Source organism: Silene latifolia, chromosome Y, assembly GCF_048544455.1.
Source record: "Silene latifolia isolate original U9 population chromosome Y, ASM4854445v1, whole genome shotgun sequence".
NCBI lineage: Eukaryota > Viridiplantae > Streptophyta > Magnoliopsida > Caryophyllales > Caryophyllaceae > Silene > Silene latifolia.
The window spans coordinates 432685412-432706833 of NC_133538.1; the positions used below are offsets into that span (position 1 = coordinate 432685412).

A 21422-nucleotide genomic window follows, 5' to 3' on the forward strand; every position below is an offset into this window, starting at 1 on the left:
TACTTGTATCTATCAGTGATAGAGGCGGCTGTAAGTGCTATACTGGTACGAGAGTACGAAGGTATGTAGAAACCAATATACTATATAAGCAAGTCTCTGTTACCTGTAGAGACCAGGTATACATCTCTAGAAAAACTCGTTTTAGCACTTGTTACTGCCTCGTACAAATTGCGTCCCTATTTTGAGTCACATACAATTTCAGTCGTGACTAACTACCCCCTGAGAACCATAATGAGGAAACCCGAACTGTCAGAGAGAATGGTTAAGTGGTCTGTCCACCTGAGTGGGTACGATCTGAAATTTGAACCCCGAACAGCCATAAAGTCCCAAGCCCTAGCTGACTTTGTGTCAGACTTTAGTCCCGCCCTTCAAGAACAAGCCGACAGTGAAATCTTGACCCTAAGTGAGGCTAAATGGGAGCCGGTATGGGAGTTATATATTGATGGGGCATCCAATACGAAGGGAGCAGGGGTAGGGCTGGTCCTGAAATCACCTCAAGGGGAACAGATAATACAGGCAGTACGGTGCGAGTTCAAAGCAACGAATAGCGAGGCTGAATATAAGGCTCTAATCTTAGGACTCCAATTAGCCTTAGAATTGCAAATCAGCCGCATCGAGGTGTATAGTGACTCCCAACTGATCGTAAATCACGTGAATAACGTATACACATCCAGGGATCCTAAAATGATAGCCTACCTGGAAGTAGAGAAGGAGCTTAAACTCCTCTTTGCCTCCTTCAACATCCAGCAGATACCAAGGGATCAGAATGTTGAAGCGGATGCTCTTGCCATCCTGGGAGTAGCCTTCACTCCAAGGGCAGTGGGTACTATACCATTCATACATGTCAAGAAACCTGCCATACGTCAGAATGAACAGCAGAATGCCAGTAAGGCTGCAACCACCCAGTGGACATACGAAGCAGGGATACTGTATACTGCCACAACCCATGAAGAGTTTGATGATTGGCGCAAGCCTTACATTAGTTGGCTACGTAATGAGGTATTAGCACCTGACCAGAAAGACACCAGGAGCTTTAAAATGAAATCCTCCAGATTCGTACTTATTGATGGTATCCTATTTAGGAAGTCCTTGGCATGACCCTATCTCAGGTGCTTGAGCATACAGGAGGCACAAGCAGTAATCTGTGATATCTACAGTGGTGATTGTTGAAATCACACAGGAGGTAGGAGCCTGTCCAACAAGACACTAAGGCAGGGTTACTTCTGGCCTACCATGAGGAAGGACGCCATAGTTTACGTCAAGAAATGCGAAGAATGCCCAAGGCAAGCTTCTGTCAGCCACCAGCCAGCAGAACATATGCATCCGATCATCTCGCCTTGGCCTTTTATGAAATGGGGAATGGACATTATGGGACCATTACCTCGTGCTTCCGGAAACAGGACGTACATGCTGGCAATGACAGACTACTTCTCTAAATGGATAGAGGCAGAAGCTTTCCCTCAGATCCTGTAGAAGCATGTGATATCTTTCATCAAGAGGAACATAGTCAGCAGATATGGCATCCCTTCAGAAATCATGTGTGACAACGGGTCACAATTCTTATCCAACAGGACGAATGACTACTGTGCCAGGTGGAACATCAAGCTGTTTAAGTCCACTCATAGGAATCCGCAGTACAACGGTCAGGCAGAATCCAGTAACAAGATAGTCATGAACAACCTGAAAAGAAGGCTGGAGGAGATAGGAGCCAAATGGGCAGATGAGCTCTCCTTCGTGCTGTGGTCTGATAGAACTACCCCCAAAGTGGCAACAGGTCAAACACCATTCAGTCTGGTATATGTGACATAGGCAGTTATTCCCTCTGAGGTGCAAATACCGACACATCGATATGCCAATTCCACCGAAGAGAGGAACCAGGTAGAAATGGCAAGCAGCCTAGATACCATTGATGAGCCAAGGACCAGCGCCCAAATTAGGATGACAGCCTACAAGCAGACAGCTGCCAGGAGTTTCAACAAAAACGTAAGGCCGAGAACGCTGCAAGTAGGAGACCTAGTACTCAGGAAGGTATTCCTAAACACCAAGAACCAGAGTGCAGGCAAATTCGCCTATAACTGGGAAGGTCTCTACCGCATAGAAGACATCGTGGGTAATGGGGCATACAAGTTGGAGACTATGGATGTGGAAGCTGTCCCTAGATCCTGGAACATCATTCACCTTAAAAAGTATTATTTCTGACGTTCCAGGTGCAGGACCCAGAAGTTCCACCTCCAACAGGTACATTCCAGGACCCTTGAATCCTAGCATTCAGTACTCTAGAAACCTTAGAACATGAACTAACTTGCTAAAAGTGTCTTTGATTAAGTAGCTATCGCTTGAAGGGGATCAACCCCAGAACCCACTTGCTGGAGCCACAACTCACTCTCTCATGAGGTACATACGCAAAGAACTAATCATTTTGTTTCGTACCGCCTGACTGTACCACCTGCATTGGTCTAACATCAACATCTCTTTTGATAGCAGGAACAACTAAGTCACCAGGCAAGGTCTTTCGTTCAGTACGCACGTGCTAAGTCTCCTGAATTCAGCAGGTACTACTGAGGAAATGACAACTTACAACTTATCTTTCAAATCCTTTGAGTCAAAACCTTTTTTCTTATTTTCCCTTGGTGTCAACTTCACTGGTGTCACAATGAGCAAAATGTGGAAGTAGCGTACTTAGTATTTCAAAAGGCCAAAATGAAACTCTATTTTCTTTTATGTTGTTGTAAAACTCTGGAGGAACACACTTTGTGCTCCCCAAATTATTTTGGATTTATGAAATTGCTTTCACTTTTAGGTTTATCATTGTTTTTGGTTTGAATGTGGATATGGTAAGTTGAATATTAAGGTAATGTCCTAGTAGGCTAACTGATGAACATGAACTAGCAAATTATTCCTCCTGCAGGAAGTACTCAATGTGCGCATGGTCGAAACAGAGGGATTCGAGCATCCTGATGGACAGAAAGCTCCCTGAACCACCATAGACACCTCAACAAGTACGAAGCCGGCACACAAACATAAAGAACGAAAAATTGCTAGCAAAACAACAGAAGGAACAAAACGGGAATTTTCATAAACACCTCTCAGTAGGGGGAATTTGAAAAATAAATATTTTTCCCCCTCCTACGAGGTAAAAACCAAAGAGTACTAAAAGGTGCCCAAAACTACCAAGCACCAAAAGTTGGATTACAATGGGCCACCGCACAGGATGCCCAACAAAACATCCAGATAAAAAAAAATTAAAATTTAAATGCCTAAACTAGGCAGCAGCAGCAGAATCCGGGGCGGCATCAGCAAGAACATCTACAGGGGCATTGGGCTCCACAATATCCTCTCCCACAGATGGACCTTCCCCTCCCTGAGCAACAGGGGCATCCTCCCTAACCTCCTCGACCGACACGACAGCTGGTTGTTCAGTACTAGCACTAGTCTCTCCTTCATCACCACCCAGCAAATCGTTGATGAGGCTGAAGTCCGGCTTGATTGGATATGCAGCATTGAACAACCGTTCCTCCTCAGCAAGGTCCCAGTTGGAGTGTTCACCCGCCTCAAATTCCTTGATGCATTTGATCATTGTTTTCCAAGCGAAAACCAATGTAGAGTCCAAGAGCAGGTGCTTCAACAACTCTACCTCCTTGTGAGCCTCTTCCATACGCCCTTCTGCCACCCTCCTCTCAACATCCAGCTGCTTCTGGGTAGCTGCCTTCTCCTCAGCCAGCTTCTCTGGGCAGCCACCTTGTCCCTCATAGCCAGTGCCAGATCTGCCTCCACCTTCCCCAGGTTGACGTTGAGGTTGTTCACCTTCCTTATAAATCTGGAAACCTCCCTGCGCAAGAACATGCCGTCCTGTAAAACCTGTAAGAGGAACTATCAGCAGCACAAATAGGGACAGGCGTGCTAACCGGCTCCTTTTCAGTAGGAAGTGATGGCCTCTTCCTGGGAGAAGGACCGGAGGAGGCAGAAGCAACTTGCTTCCTCTTTCTATCAAGCAGGGAAAGAGAGGAAACAGGAGTCTTCCCTAGTACAGGAACACAAAACATAAACACAAATGACCATATAGCAAGAACGAAAACCTATAAAGAACGAAGCCTTACCAGACGACATCTGGAATTCGGCAGCTGGGGGTTCTTGCTGATTGGAGGAGGTACCAACTTCCTCTTCATCTTCTTCTTCTACTTCTTCCTCTTCCTTCTCTTCTTCACTCTCTTCTTCCTCCGCTTGCTCTCCTTTACCAATGTCAAGAGGTTCGAAGGCAGATGCACCAATAGGGGAAGAAAGTACACTAGGGTAAGTACGAGTTGCAACAGGAAGCGAAAATAAACGGCTAATCATGTTGATATCTCTCGAGGGAACTGGCTGCTTCAGACCTGCAGCAGTACACCAGTAAGAACATTAAGGTAAAAGAAAAACAACAAACACCCAGAAACTAAAGTTACCTTTAGAGGCCCCCACTTGTCAAATAAGTACTCGAGGTGGGGGTAATAGAGTCAATATTAACAAAGATAAAGTTCGTATTCCAACCTTCATCCCTCATTTTGGGAGGAAGGATCACACCAGCCAGGGTTGCTGGCGTCGCAGGACCTCAAGGTGATAAGCCCAATAACAAAGGGCCTGCAAATATAGAGCAAGGCGAGGTCACCCAGACCAATCCCCAGACCATGATCCTCAACGAGGATGTAGAGCGAAACCAGAACGCGCCATGCATGAGGCGTAAGCTGGCAGATCGCCAACCTGTAGTGACGCAAGATCCTTTGCACCAGAGGAGGGAAGGAAAAAGTCAAACCCTGGGTAAAAGGGTACTCGTACAGGCATACCCAACCGGGATTATTGGCATCCGGCGCCTCCCCAGGCTGAGGAATGTGAATCTCAACCTCCTGCCCAAGGCCAAACCTCTCTCTCACCTCCTCGAGAGGGGTGTCAGCAAAGCTGGAATCACACAGATAGTGATCTGCGAGGATCCCAGGGGATCGGAAGGGAGAGAGAGCAACAGCAAATGGACCTCCATGGGGAGAAGGATGAGGAACGGTACGGAGGATAGACTTTTTGACCATGATTGCAAATTTTAAAGGCGAAAAAATTAAGAGAGAGAATAGAAAGTGAGGAGTTTACCTGGTCGATAGGGAGATTTTATAAGGGAGGGAGATTAAAGGGTTTTTAGGAAACGGGGTAATATGGACGGGAATAAAGGAAGTGGGAGGGGGAGGGGTGTATTTATAACCAAAAGGAGTTAGGAGAGAGATTTAAGAGAGGAAGATAAGGGAAGGAGTTAGGAGAGGGAGTTATTGAGAGGAAGTTAAGGGAGGGAGTTAGGTTGGGAGGGGATCGAGGGAAAGGAGACGTGGGGGAGGTAGGGAGTTATTGAGAGGAAGTGATTGATTAGACCTCTAACGGTTAGACTCAGTGGATAAAAATGCAAGTGGGCTGATGTCACGCTATGGCGTCACCACTCCATGCAGCGTCAGGAGGGAAGCAACTCCCAGCATCCATCGAGTAAGAACAGAACCTGGCAGTTGCTTGGGGGTAATTTTACGGGTAAAAATACCCTCTCATTTTCATCATGACGTGGCAACTCGCAATTGGACAAAGTAAAGGCACACGGATCAGTAACCAAGGCAGCAGCCTGCTAGACGCAAGGAAGAACAAGGGGGGATGAACCTAGACATTCAAGTGATACAAAGGCCACGTTTGAATTAAATAACAAACAACCAGCATGAACGTTGAAATGGTTAGCAGGAACATTGCAGCGATCAGCAGAAGCTTTGACAAAGTCAGCAACCACTTCCTATGAAATAGTCATAGGAAGTGGAGCGTATGGTTGAGCATATGTAGGGAGCATGTGCAACGACTCAAAGGAGGGTTATAAAAGAGCAACAAACATCAGATTCAAGGCATTCATCATTGGCTCCACTCGAAGAAATCATTCGCCACCTAAAACAAATAATATCATCTACACACTTAAAATATAATACATCGTTCATCTCAATTGTACTTAGTCGTTTGGAGATCACTGCTACACCTTTTGATCATTCCAGCTAGGTTCACCCTCAGATACTATTACTACTAGTGGATCATTGGTGGGATACCATTTCCCCCCGCGGTTTTTCCCACATTTTGGGTTTCCCGCATCACCATTTTGTTTGTGTCACTTGTCTCTCTTTCTTTTTCGTTTGTCTTTCTTTCGTACTAGTTGTTTACTTTCGTTTTTGCTATGTTCTTATTACTGATCTACTTAAGTCCTTAATATCGTATTTTAATTGGAATAGCCGCATTGACTCACAAATCTCTAGTCGGTAAAATCTTACCAAAACAGTTTCCTTTTCACAATTTTTTTTCCTTTCAATAAACAAATTATCGAAATGACATAGGGAGGAGGAACCCTTATTAAATCCGATCAAAAATATGAGCAAATACCACCATCCTCACCATTGTATCTTCATCCAATTGATAGCTGTTTTGGTAAGATTTTACCGACTAAAAATTTGTGAGGCAATGCGGCTATTCCAATTAAAATACGATATTAAAGACTTAAGTAGATCGGTAGTAAGAGCATAGCGAGAAGGAAAATAAACAACTAGTACGAAAGAGAAACAAACGAAAAGAAAGAGAGACAAACGACACAAGCGAAATGGTGACGCGGGAAACCCAAAATGTGGGAAAACCCGCGGGGGGAATGGTATCCCACCAATGATCCACTTGTAGTAATTGTGGGATTTATCTGTATGCATTCCTTTAATTTAAGGACTATAACGAATCATAAAGTGATGAATACTAGTCATAAAATTAAATTGCATAAACAAAAACATAAAGGATTAAGAAATAAACTTCGGTCCTAGCAAAAACGGCCTAAGAACAATATCAAAGTTGATATTCGCCTATCAGTTGCACCCAAGACGATATAAGAAATGCCCTTTGATTATGCTAGAATCGATCCAAAAATTAACTGATTAATTTTTAGGGTTTTTTTTTGTGTTTTTCGTAGAGATGAGAGGCAAGAGTGAGATAGAAAAATTAGGTTAAAAAAATTTACTACTATCTCTCCATTTAACCGTGTATGAGAGAGAGATTAGGGTAGAATTTTTTTACTAATTACTCGGCCCATAATCCGAAATTAGGAGAGTTATTTCTCTTATTTTCGGTTATTCCAAAAATGTATAAAATGTGTAAATTGTCATCTAGTGAGGATCGAACCCATGACCTCTTGGTTTGAGTACCCTCACTATTACCACTATGACACATTCATCTTGTTGATATTAAATATAACCGATTACATTTAATTACGAATTAACATATAAATTCGTCCAAGCTAACATTACATACATTTAATTAAATATAACTTATTATATTCAATTTACGAATTTACAGTTAATTCCTCTCAACTAATATTATTTAATCTTCATTAAATAATTGTCTCATCAACACATTGACTAACTGTTTAGTCATATAAGGCATCAATGTGATTATATTTCTATAACCACATCTCTCAAACACATCCTATAGGTGTGACCTTTAGGGACCAGTTGATCACCGCCATCTGTATGATGATAACGTCAAACTTTCTAGCAAGCCAACCATTATTAGGTAATCGTTAATCAACTGATTAAAATACGAAGTATACCCTTGTGAACCTGTAAGAGATTTACAAATATTATCACACTAATTTGTGGAGGACACAAGCTCCAACAAACTCCCACTTGTCCTCACAAGTGTATGTGCGATAACCGATTCTCATATCGTAAAATTTCTCCCACTCAATGTAAAACAATTTGCAAATCCGTATTCACAAAAGTCGTATTTTACAAGCGATCATCATCAAGAGTGGTTTCCCCGACTAGAGAGTAACTTAACTGATAAACGAATCAACATTCGAGCATGGCCATGCATTTCAGTTACAACTCCACGATTGGCCCTGAGAAATAACTATACCAGATAAGGGTTGGATATTTTCCTCAACTCGAATCCTGCAGAGTAAGCACAGTATGAAATGACCTAGAAAAAAACTACTTAGCCTCCGATTCACAGACCGTGAGAAAAGAAACCAAAGTCACCCAAAAACTGCCTTAATCTCAAGAGATAGTCGATAGTCAAAAGTATCGACTCTAGGAACACAATGGATGTCCTATCCACGACCTGGCACCAAATGTTTTAAACATTTAGGACTCCATTACGTTGTCACAAAAATTTGTCCTACGAGGTATCGTTATAATCTCGCATTTGTGATCAATCAGTCAACAGTTTGACGTATGGCTCGTTGAACCCACCATCAATCGACTGCACAATATAATAGCCGGAGTTATCAGCTCACATGGGCGATTACGGACCAAACAAATATAATGTAATTCAGTTCACTTTGTGGCGTTCAATGTTCTCAGTACAATCCACATGAAAAACAAAATATTATAATAAAACGATGAAGTTATAAATAGTATATGAAAAAGATAATGTATCAAATCCATAATCAAGTACTACAACTCAGGAACACGTTTAATTCCCATGGAAATAACGTGCCCTACATGCTTATCATAATTCAAGGGTTTAGTGAGAGGATCCGCGATGTTATCATCCGTCGCAATCTTGTCTATCACTATCTCCTCTTGCTCCACGTAATCACGGATCAGGTGAGCTTTGCGATGTACATGTCTAGATTTGTTGCTAGACTTTGGCTCCTTAGCCTGGAAGATGGCACCTCTATTGTCACAATAGATGGTGATCGGGTCATTCGAACTAGGAACTACCGTAAGTCCTTGTAAGAATTGACGCATCCATATCGCTTCCTTTGCTGCTTCCGAAGCGGCATAGTACTCGGATTCAGTAGTAGAATCTGCTACAACACTCTGTTTGGAACTCTTCCAGCTGACCGCAGCACCATTAAGAGTGAAGATAAACCTGGACTGAGATTTTGAGTCATCTCGATCCGTTTGGAAGCTAGCATCTGCGTAACCGATTGCGCATAGTGATACCCGTCGTTGTGAGTACCAAAAATAAAATTTATAAACCTATTAAAACTAACAGAAGCTAGTGGTAACAGGGTCGAACCACAGAGAGGCAGATGTAATTATTAGTTGTCTAATTCTAGTCTAAGGTAGCGAATGTGGGGGTTGAGTTGATTTGATCTATAGTTAAAGGCAACAAAAGACAATAAACTAAGTAAACGGATAAAACAATTTATTAAAAGGGTGCAAGGATGGTCGGTTCACCGTAGTTTCGGCAGCAGCATACAAAGTAGGTCTGAAATAAACACATGAGGCGGGAAAACAAGAGGTCCTCTCGGTCCACTCTCAACAAGTAGCGTCTTTCGATCTCGCTACGGGTCCCTAATATCACTAGTACTGACTCTCGTCCTGAAAAGTGACCAATAATCTAAACTTTACCTATCTTTCGATCTTAGCATAGTTTAGTCGTTTTAATTGGTAGTCTGACAACCTTCCCTATCTTTCGATCTAATGGGTCAGTCAATTACTAAACATTTAACTAGTCGCGTGCACTCGATTCGTCAAATATAGAATTTAAAACAATTAAAACGAAATAAAACCTCACGTGGCTAGTCGATCGACCGGCATGCGACTCAGATCGTACTATTCTACTGCCGCTTAATCTACAGTTCCCCTACATCCTAGCACGAGGTATTTAGCTACTCATGATATTGGTAAAAACAACAACAATATTAACGAAATAGACTACTGAATTCATGCTTAAAATAGTTAAATAACAAATAACAATAAACGATAATCGGCTTCGGGAAACTAACTAGCAATTCTATACTATGAATAAAATAGGCAATGAAACTGAACAGAAGAATACCGAAAAGGAATTGCAGAGCCAGATCCAAAACGAAAGCGAAGGGAACTTTATTAATCGAAGAACAATAATCACGAACCCTAATTATGAAAGTAGAACTAAAACTAGATTAAGCTTGATAAAAACTGGATGATTGTTCTCAAAACCTAGCATACGATATATAGAATACAACGTAGTTCTTATTTCCAAAAATTTACTACTATGGGCTTGCTATTCCTCGATCTTTTAATTCACGTCAAAGTAGCGGTGTGGTCGATCGACCACTGAAGCCGGTCGATCGACTGATCTATGTTGAACAGTGGCTCCTGGAAGTCGTGGTATGGTCGATCGACCATAGGCAGCGGTCAATCGACTGCTTTAGCTGATACTTGACTTCTAAATTCTCGTGGATTTGTCTTTCGGGCCTCGAAATACGCACCAAGCTCGTTCCTTGAGTAAATACTTCACGTCAAATGAAATGCACGATACTTGGGGACGGATTTGGCTCAATATCTACTCATTTCCGCATAAACCTGCAATATTACATAAAAATACGAAAGTAGACGAAATGGGGAAAATAGTAGCCTTAAACTATATAAATGAGCTCTGAAATGCGTGTAAAATAGGGTGTAAAACATCATATAATTGACACGCATCAAACTTCCCCAAACCAAACCCTTGCTTGTCCCCAAGCAAGAACTAGACTCGGTCCTAAAAACCTAATGAAACGAGTTCAATCTCAGAGCGAAATGCACAAGTAAAGCCTAAACCAATTTAATGCGACAACCAACAATCAATTAGAAATGTGAATCATGCAAACGAGTTATGTACTCGTCAAAAACTGCTGAACCGTAAACTATAGAGACTTATCAAATTGGACTCTCACGGATCGCTCAAATCACTCAATAAATACAGGTGAATATATGTGAAAGATAGAAAGAATTCATTTTGTTAGTGACACTCACCTAACTACGACCTATAAGAACATGCTTGCAATATAATATGAAAGAAATCTCTACAACCGTACATATGCATTCCAACCGAACAAATGACCATGACACATGCCGAGGTATATATGGGATATGTGAGGTAATGGGCAGGAAAGGCAAAATATTTATGGGAATGTGGGGGTACAGGTGATCAAGCTAGTACCGTAACAAGACCATATGACAATATCCAATTCTTGCTCAAACTTCAATCGACACGGTGCTATAGCAAGCACAAAACTCACAATCTCCGTAGTAATCAATCAACTAACTCCCCTTAAGACACAAATGAAACATGGGAGCAAAAATCGCCATTTGAATAAAGACTTGAATCATGCGAATTGATTTCTTTTCTTCTCGGGCGTCGGTCGATCGACCAAGTAGAGCAGTCGATCGACTTCATTAAACAGTACAACACACTTTTTTTTCTTTTTCGAATCATTTTTTCTTTCTTTTTTTTTCTTTTGTTCGTTTCTTTCTTTCCTTTTCCATTTTCTCAACATCTCAAAATGAGCATATGCCACCAAAAACGTAGTAACAATCCCAAAAACTAAAATACTAGCTTGACAAGGGCAGGCTAAATGTAGGATGTAGTAATGGGACAAAAAAAGGCTATTTTTGGCAGTGTGGAGCTTATGGGTAAAATGAGAAAAGGGGACCTCTACCACAAGTGTCAACAAACCACAAACCGAATGCATACAGGTATTAAGCAGATTAAGTTCATATTTATGCAAATTGATGTAACAGGTCTCATAAGGAGTAACTACTCACAATCTTAGATAAACTGGTCATAGATGTCACCAGTTATAGGCTCTAAAACTCAGAAAATGATGTAGTTTGCCAAAATATAAGTCAAGTCTCAAGTCCAGCAAGAAATTTAACGAAAACTCGTAGACTATGCATATTGATTCTACTAAAAACATGTCAATCAGCAAGGCTTTAGGCGATAAACAGATCCAAATGCAATGTCATCATTGAAATACTACCGTTCCGAATCAACCAATATGCTAAAATAAACGTGCATTTTTTTGAATTTTGAAATTTTTCCAATTTTTCCAATTTTTTTGTATATATAAAGAAAATAAACAATAATGCAAGACAAAAAATGTAAACGTGAATGCAAGCAAATGAAATGCGACGCAAAACCCTTCCCCAAACCAAATCGCACAATGTCCCCATTGTGCAAAATCATGTAATGAAGAAAATGAAAACGGGAATTTGCGAGAAAATTAAGTAAATAAGATATGAAGTAAGGACAGAAACTCACAAGACTTTAAGCGCAGCAAAAGGAAACCTCCCCAAACCAGCGTGAGCTAGGAGGTTTCAGTAGCCAGCATGTTACCAATAGGTACCTGAAAAGACAACAATACCACGCATAAAACAAAGAAAACAATTTTGAAACGATAATTATGTGCAAAAATAAGAAAATAGAAGAAATCAGAAATATGGCGGAAAATAAAGTGGAGTAGAAAACTCCCTCAAATCCGCAAATCGACCAAACACAGCAGGGGAGAAGTCGTGAACAGGTACAGCAGTGCAGGACGGTCGATCGACTACATCATCCAGTCGATTGACCAGAGTGAACAGGAATAGAAGCTCATGGAAATCGCAGCTCAGTCGATCGACCACTCAGGCCAGTCGATCGACTGACTTTCCTGCTGTAAGTTCTGATTTTCTTCGAAATAGCTCAATAACTCGAGCTATTAAGGTCTATAAACTTGCAAATGCACAATAATACGCGCCCAAAAATTGCGCAAAACCTTAAGTAACCAACTAAAGTGTTTAAAATCCTAAGGAAACTTATAAAAAGGCGAAGTCTCGCGCACACAAAACAATAAAAAGTTCAACGAAAGCAATAAAGTGTATAGTTTTCGAAAAAGTCTTAATCAACTAATAGTTGATCAAGAATGGCCACGGAATGGCCCACTTGGTCGGCTTCTGGCTACAAGAGGTAGCCTAAATAGTTCTCATCTTCTCACCGCACTCTTCTCGGCTCCAAAGATCCGCAAACTCAACGGATCAACATGTCGGACATCTTTCCACTCAATGACCTCTTCGGACTCGTCGGAATCCAGATCAGACTCCGTTGCTTTGACTGGCTCATCTTCGGGCTCCTCATCCGTGCCATAGCTAAGGCATCCTAGACCGCCTCTTTGAACGATTGGCTCCTTCACAGCTGGAGCAACATGTGGCTCTTCCTTCCCCAAACCAGCTCCTGCAATATCTAAAACAGAAGAATTTTCCTCGACTTTGCTCCCAATCTGGGGCGGAGGTGTCACAACAGGAGTAGGGGTAGAGATAGGCATATTAGGAAGTATAAAATAAGATTTCTTTTCAGAAACCGTATTGCAAGTGACGGGCCACATGGGGTCTTTCTTCCTAGCCGTCTGGGCAAAGACAATGGAATGCTTGCTTACCTTAAAGGTCAAAGTACCTTAACCAACATCAATAATTGCACCAGCAGTGTGCAGGAATGGTCTACCCAAAATGATAGGAATGTGGGCATCTTCGGGCATATCAAGTACTATGAAGTCAACAGGGAAGAAGAACTTCCCTATTTGCACGGGAATGTCCTCTAAGACTCCTATTGGCTGGACCGCAGAGCGATCATCCATCTGTACTGTCATGTTCGTGACTGCAAACCTATTCAATTTTAACTTCCTAGCAAGACTCAAGGGCATTACACTAATACTGGCTCCTAGGTCACATAAGGCTTTCTCAATAAGAAAGGTGCCAATATTACATGGGACTGAAAAACTACTCGGGTCTTCAAGCTTAAGAGGTGCGGTATGGCTCAAATAAGAACATGACTCCTCAGTGAGTGCGACAGTATGCACAGTTTCAAGTGACTTCTTTTTAGACAGTAATTGCTTCATAAATTTCATGTAAGCAGGCACTTGATTAACTAATTCTAGGAAAGGTACTTGTACGTTTAAGCTACGAACAACATTTTCAAATTTATTAAAAGATACCTGTTCCTTTGTCGGGACCAATCTCTCTGGATAGGGGGCTGAAAGTAGCAACTTAGCCCTCTCCTCTAAATCTCTCATGTCGGCATCGGTGGATTTAGGCTGAAAATCTACCACCTTCTCCTTGTTGTAGCTTGACCCTTCTTCAGACCGTCTCAAATGTGAACCATTAATCGACAAAGGGTCGTACTTCGGAACCAGAACTGACCCATCAGCATTTGGATCTTGCCTCAACATTTTCGGGGCGGACGTACCCTGAAACAAGTGATCCCTCAAGTTATCGGGCATCGGAGGACGAAAAGAATCACCTTCAGCAGCACTGTCAGTCGATCGACTAGGTTGGTCAGTCGATCGACTGACTTCAACAGGACCAAAAGCTACTGTTTGTTGCACTTCAGTCGATCGACCGGGTGTGTTAGTCGATCGACTGACATACCTGCTGATCGTCTTTTTCTTGTTTTTATTCGTCACTGCCTTCTTCTTGCTTGGTTCCGCCTCATCTTTTTCAGTGACATCCTCAGCCATAACGGGCCCGTCAAGGGTAGACCCACTCCTCAAAGTGATAGCATTAAGGGTCTCTTTTTTCTCCGTTTGAGTCGGTAAATGTCCCGGAGCTCGATTTGTATTCTTGCTAGCCAATTGGGCAATTTGGCTCTCTAACATCTTCATCCCGGCCTCTCTAGCTTGGGACTCCTTCAGCAACAAGTTCTTCAACTCGGTAAATTCAGAATTTTGGGATTGCTGCTGCTGCTGAGGGACATATGGAGGCTTTTGAAACTGTTGTTGCTTATGAGGGGGCACATAACTCTGCTGCTGCTGCTGTGGAGGTTGAGTCGGATTCAAGACATTTTGGCTACTCCACCTCAGATTTGGATGGACATTCGGCTCATAGTAAGTGTTCGTCTGCCTATAATGTTGAAAGGCAGCACAAGACTCGAAGGGACTAGGACAATTTTCTGAAACATGTCCCTCAGCTCCACATCTTTTGCAGACGAAAGGACCGTCTAAAACAGCGTTCACATGGTAGATCCCTCCTTTTGAAGCTCCTCCCAACTCATACTTATCAAATCTCGCCGTGAGAGCCTCTAGTGCAGCTACAGAAGGAGATTCAGCAGCTCTCCTTTGATTTCCCCTGGAAATTCCATACTCAGGTTTGTGGGTGGCCAAATCATCAATGATCTTCCACCCCTTAGTCTCTCCCATATTCTCCTGGAATCGGCCACTGGCTGCCGCATACAGGATAGCCCTCTGATCGTCATAGAGCCAATTGTAGAACTGATTGCATAGGCTCCACTTCTCAAACCCATGATGCGGAATGGTGCGCACCAGGTTCTTGAAACGGACCCATGCCTCATGAAAGTTCTCATCAGGCCCCTGTTTAAAGCTCGTGATCTGAGCTCTAATAGTATTCATCTTCGAGGCAGAGAAATATTTCTTATAGAATGCCAAGGCCAAAGAATTCCAATCGGTGATCCTATTAGCAGCTCGATACAGGTCTCTATACCACTCCCTTGCAGCATCGCGGAGTGAGAATATAAACATAGTCTCCTTTATCTGGTCCTTGGTCACGTCGGTTGGTGGGGGTATGGAAAAGCAATAATCAATAAATATTTCCATATGCTTGGCTGCATCTTCATTTGCAGCTCCCCCGAATTGGTTTCTCTCAACCAAGTTGATATAAGAAGGCTTCGGTTCGAATTTCCTATCAGCTCCCGGTAATTCGAACCCCTTGTATAGATTTGCAGCTGTCGGCTCAGAGTGACTTGCTATAGTTGCTTCTTCAGCCATCTTTAGAAAATCTGAAGAAGTAACGGTCTCAGCTGATGAAGTAGAAATAGGAGATGAAGGTGGATCCTCCTCGAACAGCTCGTTCTCGTAGTAACTAGACAGAGTACTTAGCTCTTCCTCTGTCGGCAATATCCTAGATGATCATCTCAACTCGCGCAAAGTCTTCTCAATCTCAGGATTGAACGGTACTAATTCACCACCCTGTGACCTGCGCATAAGAGGAAACTACAAGAAGAATATAAGAATAGCTTAAGGAACAAATGTCCCTTAAACTAAGAAACAGTCTAAAATAAAGCAACTAAAAATTAGAACAATTGCCTCGCCGGCAACGGCGCCAAAATTTGATACCCGTCGTTGTGAGTACCAAAAATAAAATTTATAAACCTATTAAAACTAACAGAAGCTAGTGGTAACAGAGTCGAACCACAGAGAGGCAGATGTCATTATTAGTTGTCTAATTCTAGTCTAAGGTAACGAATGTGGGGGTTGAGTTGATTTGATCTATATTTAAAGGCAACAAAAGACAATAAACTAAGTAAACGGATAAAACAATTTATTAAAAGGGTGCAAGGATGGTCGGTTCACCGTAGTTTCGGCAGCAACATACTAAATAGGTATGAAATAAACACATGAGGTGGGAAAACAAGAGGTCCTCTCGGTCCACTCTCAACAAGTAGCGTCTTTCTATCTCGCTACGGGTCCCTAATATCACTAGTACTGACTCTCGTCCTGAAAAGTGACCAATAATCTAAACTTTACCTATCTTTCGATCTTAGCATAGTTTAGTCGTTTTAATTGGTAGTCTGACAACCTTCCCTATCTTTCGATCTAATGGGTCAGTCAATTACTAAACATTTAACTAGTCGCGTGCACTCGATTCGTCAAATATAGAATTTAAAACAATTAAAACGAAACAAAACCTCACGTGGCCAGTCGATCAACCAGGGTGTGTAGTCGATCGATCGGCATGCGACTCAGATCGTACTATTCTACTGCCGCTTAATCTACAGTTCCCCTACATCCTAACACGAGGTATTTTGCTACTCATGATATTGGTAAAAACAACAACAATATTAACGAAATAGACTACTGAATTCATGCTTAAAATAGTTAAATAACAAATAACAATAAACGATAATTGGCTTCAGGAAACTAACTAGCAATTCTATACTATGAATAAAATAGGCAATGAAACTGAACAGAAGAATACCGAAAAGGAATTGCAGAGCCAGATCCAAACCGAAAGCGAAGGGAACTTTATTAATCGAAGAACAATAATCACGAACCCTAATTATGAAAGTAGAACTAAAACTAGATTAAGCTTGATAAAAACTGGATGATTGTTCTCAAAACCTAGCATACGTTATATAGAATACAACGTAGTTCTTATTTCCAAAACCTAACTACTATGGGCTTGCTATTCCTCGATCTTTTAATTCACGTCAAAGTAGCGGTGTGGTCGATCGACCACTGAAGCCGGTCGATCGACTGATCTATGTTGAACAGTGGCTCCTGGAAGTCATGGCATGGTCGATCGACCATAGGCAGCAGTCGATCGACTGCTTTAGCTGATACTTGACTTCTAAATTCTCGTGCATTTGTCTTTCGGGCCTCGAAATGCGCACCAAGCTCGTTCCTTGAGTAAATACTTCACGTCAAATGAAATGCAAGATACTCGGGGACGAATTTGGCTCAATATCTACTCATTTCCGCATAAACCTGCAATATTACATAAAAATACGAAAGTAGACGAAATGGGGCAAATAGTAGCCTTAAACAACATAAATGAGCTCTGAAATGCGTGTAAAATAGGGTGTAAAACATCATATAATTGACATGCATCACATAGCTTAGTATCGCCTCCATAAGTCAATACCCTATCCTTAGTCCTCTGTAGGTACTTGAGGATGTTTTTAACAGCTATCCAGTGTGTTTCACCTGCAGTCTTTTGGTACCGACTCGTCATACTCAATGCATATGCCACGTCCGGACGTGTGCATATCATGGTATACATGATCGAACCTATTGCAGATGCATAAGGAACACGACTCATGCGCTCAATCCCTTCATGCGTCGTGAGTGACTGAGACTTGCTCAACAGCATCCCAGTCGTCATTGGAAGGTTCCCTTTCTTGGAGTTGGTCATGCTGAACTTCTCAAGAATCTTATCCAAATAAGACTCCTGACTAAGTGATAACATCCGTCGTGATCTATCTCGATAGATACGGATTCCCAAAATGCGTTGTGCCTCACCCAGATCTTTCATCTGGAAATGGTTTTTCAACCATTCTTTAACCGAAGATAGGAGAGGAATGTCATTCCCAATCAGGAGTATGTCATCGACATACAATATCAAGAATACAATCTTGCTCCCACTCGACTTGATATATAAGCATGGTTATTCGATCGATCGAGTGAAACCATACTCTTTTATCACCTAGTCGAAACGATGATTCCAACTCCGAGAAGCTTGCTTAAGTCCATAAATGGAGCGCTTAAGCTTGCATACTTTCTTAGGATGTTCAGGATCTATGAAACCTTTGGGTTGCACCATGCACAACTCTTCCTCCAAATAATCGTTTAAGAAGGCGGTTTTTACATCCATTTGCCAAATTTCATAATCATGAAAAGCGGCAATCGCTAAGAATATCCGAATGGAACGTAGCATGACTACAGGTGCAAAAATCTCATCATAATGCAATCCGTGCACTTGAGTGAAACCTTTTGCCACTAGTCATGCCTTATAGGTATCTGGTTGCGCGTCTACAGTACGCTTTATTTTATAAAGCCACTTGCACTATAGAGGTTTTACCTTATTAGGTAAATCAACTAGATCCCATACGTCATTCTCATATATGGAGTCCATCTCGGATTGCATGTCTTCGAGCCATGACTTTGAGTCGGAACAGGCCATAGCACCTTTATAGGTAGCAGGTTCATTACTCTCTAAGAGTAAAACGTAATTCTCCTCGACATTTTGTTGTAACAGTATTATCAAAATAAACGTGTTCTACACTGCGAGAAGAAGAATAAAAATAATAAGCATGTGCATCGTTTATATTTTTAAGTCTAATGAACTACTGTCATAACGCGAAGACTCAAAACATTTATACAATTGACCTCCCTCAAGAATTATATAAATGATCCCAAGACTCAATTCTCTGTAAATTGATAAGCTAACCTTTTAGCTAATTCTACCGTTAGAATTCTTGGTCGATAAATTTCTGTAAATTCTATCTTTAGTCCATCATAATCACGAGAAACTCTTCGGACTATGATGTTGAGGTAAACTAAGTTAACACAACTACTTATCCAATGTAGAAGGGGTCATATTATGCCTACCGACGAAGAAGGGATTCATAGTTGTTTGCCCTTATAAAGACTAATCTCAATTTCCATTTTAGAGGAAGATCCCATCAACTTCGTTTTAATTCATTTTAAGTGAACTAATATCTAGCATGCGTGAATGAATAAACTAAGGTGATGGCTTAAAAGCATGTGACATCTGTATGTCTATGAAAACTAACATACGACCTATATGTGTCAATTTTCATGCATTTTAGTAGTAGGTGGTTTGGTTTTAGGCGGAATATGATGCATAAACTATCATGTGAATGAAAAGCAATATGAATGAAAACGTAAAACAATAAAAGTCCTAGTGTGGCCTATCCTATCAAAATGAACATTAACAAGTTTGGAATCCATCCTTGGACCCGCGAAGCTTGTCTTGATGTTCCATCTTGATCCATGTAGCGGGAGTGAGCTCCAATCTCCATCTTTAGTCTTCTTTTGAAAAATACAATAAATAAAATTTACATAATAAACCTATTTATTACATTCTAATTTCAAAATCCAAAACTAAAGAAAAATAAAGGAGATTCGAGATCTCATAATTACATAAAAATTATGTTTCCTTCATTACGAAAACATAATTTTTTTGGTGGAATGTTAGTATATATTATAGCTCAATGTCCAAACGGACAACCATTTACATCAACGTCCTATATGTGTGATCACTACTTTTGTGTATTACTGTATACATTTTCAGTAAGAACAAAGCTTACGCTAAACCTTTCTCATGACACCATAAACTATCAGACAATTTCATTGCCCCTTGAAAAATCCCTTTCAGTCTTCTCCTGCAGTTCTCTTTAACCTTCTGGATCAGATGCACAAGGTGTAGCACATACCCATCAATCCTGCAGGTATTTCTCGCCATCCAAATCCAGTAGATAGTCCCCACTACAACCGCCAAAGTAATCTGCTTGATCAACATAGACTGTCCATGCTTCATTGCAATTTTAACACAGTTAGCAATATCACGTTTAGGTATCTGTAGCCACTCAGCAATCAACTGGTGACATTTTAGAGTATAGACACATTCAGAAAACAAGTGAGAATGAGATTCAGGTGCAGTCCCACAAAGAAAGCAGTCAGTAGGCACCACCATACCCATCTTAGCTAATCTGTCAAGTGTTAGGAGTCTCTACTGCTGCTGAAGCCATATAGTAAAACTCCATTTGGGAACATTATATCTGTTCCATAACACAGAATACCATTGAACCTTCATCAACTGTTCCTGCCTCAACCAATCATACCCTTTAGCAATTGTGTAACAGTCATCACCACACCATTTTCCTTGCACATAGCCTGGTTTATAAATGTTCTTCACATCACAAATTTTCCTCCAAGCCCAAGAGCTAGAAGGAGAGGGTTCATAAATCATCCAATCCTTACCCTTTAAGTAAACATTATCCACCCACCTAATCCACAAATGATCCTGTTTAGTTGCCAACCACCATACAAGTTTGCCAATGGCCGCAAGGTTCCACTGTTTGCTATCAATCAAGCCAAGCCCTCCATGCTCCTTAGATTTACATAACATATTCTAGTTAACCAATGGGGCCTTAGAGTACTTATCACTTCCTTCCCACAAAAAATTCCTACAAAAGCTTGGATCCTATCCATCACTCCAATAGGCAACACAAAGATCTGGGACCAATAATTATGAATAGTGGACAGGACTGATTTAACCAATGTGAGACGGCCAGTGTAAGAAATTTTCCTACTATTCCATCCTCTAATTCTCTGAATCATCCTATCCACCAAAATATTACAGTCATTCTTGGTCAGCCTCTTATGAGATATGTTCACACCCAAGTATTTGAAGGGCAATCTTCCCTTCTTAAATCCAGTCCCTTTAAGTACCTGAGAAACCATAGCAGGCTGCATACCATTGCAATAAAAATCAGACTTATCATTGTTGATACACAAACCAGTAGCTGTGGAGAATATTTTTGTAGATACCCGTATCCGTCGATATTGGAATTTATAGAGAACCCGACAAACACCCGATGATGATAGGACGCATGTATTCTTTAGTTGTCATTGTCATTATTTGGGTTCGTTTTACGATGTAGAATGGGCGTCGTCGATGAAGTATTCTTATTAATTTAAATGATATTTAAATTAATGTTTTTTTAAGTGAATTCATTTTATTAATTTAAATGATATTTCAATTAATGTTTTTTTTTAGTGAGTTCATTTTATTATTTTAAATGATATTTAAATTATGGTTTTTTGAGGTGAATTCAATTTATTTTATTCTATTTTGAATTTATTTTCTTAAGTTTATTTTATTGAAAATAAAATAAATATTTGATTTGAAAAATCATTTTATGAGTATATTTGATTTGAAAAGTCATTTATTTTAATGGGTTAATTGATTTGAAAAATCGATTTTAAAAGCGAAGAAAACTCGTTTTAAACATGTTTTTTTGAGCTCGATTTTAGCTCGGTTTTTGAGCCCGTTTTCTTTACGAATTGGCACGAATCTCGAGTACACTAACCAACCTAGACCAATACCCATCCACCCCAGTTCGAACCCCCTATCCACGGCCCA

At 41.0% G+C, this 21422-nt stretch overlaps 1 protein-coding gene and 1 non-coding gene across 2 annotated transcripts; both read left to right on the plus strand.

Moving 5' to 3' along the window:
- The first annotated feature begins 231 nt into the window (after window positions 1-231).
- Window positions 232-1809, plus strand: LOC141632573 (uncharacterized). Its single transcript, XM_074445113.1, has 3 exons — window positions 232-1069; window positions 1181-1469; window positions 1572-1809. Exons 1-3 carry the CDS (start codon window positions 232-234, stop codon window positions 1807-1809), a joined length of 1365 nt encoding a protein of 454 aa, XP_074301214.1.
- A 13223-nt stretch (window positions 1810-15032) lies between these two features.
- On the plus strand, window positions 15033-15139 carry LOC141636288 (small nucleolar RNA R71). Its single transcript, XR_012540909.1, has one exon. It is a non-coding gene; the product is annotated as a small nucleolar RNA R71 (small nucleolar RNA).
- Window positions 15140-21422: the final 6283 nt, after the last annotated feature.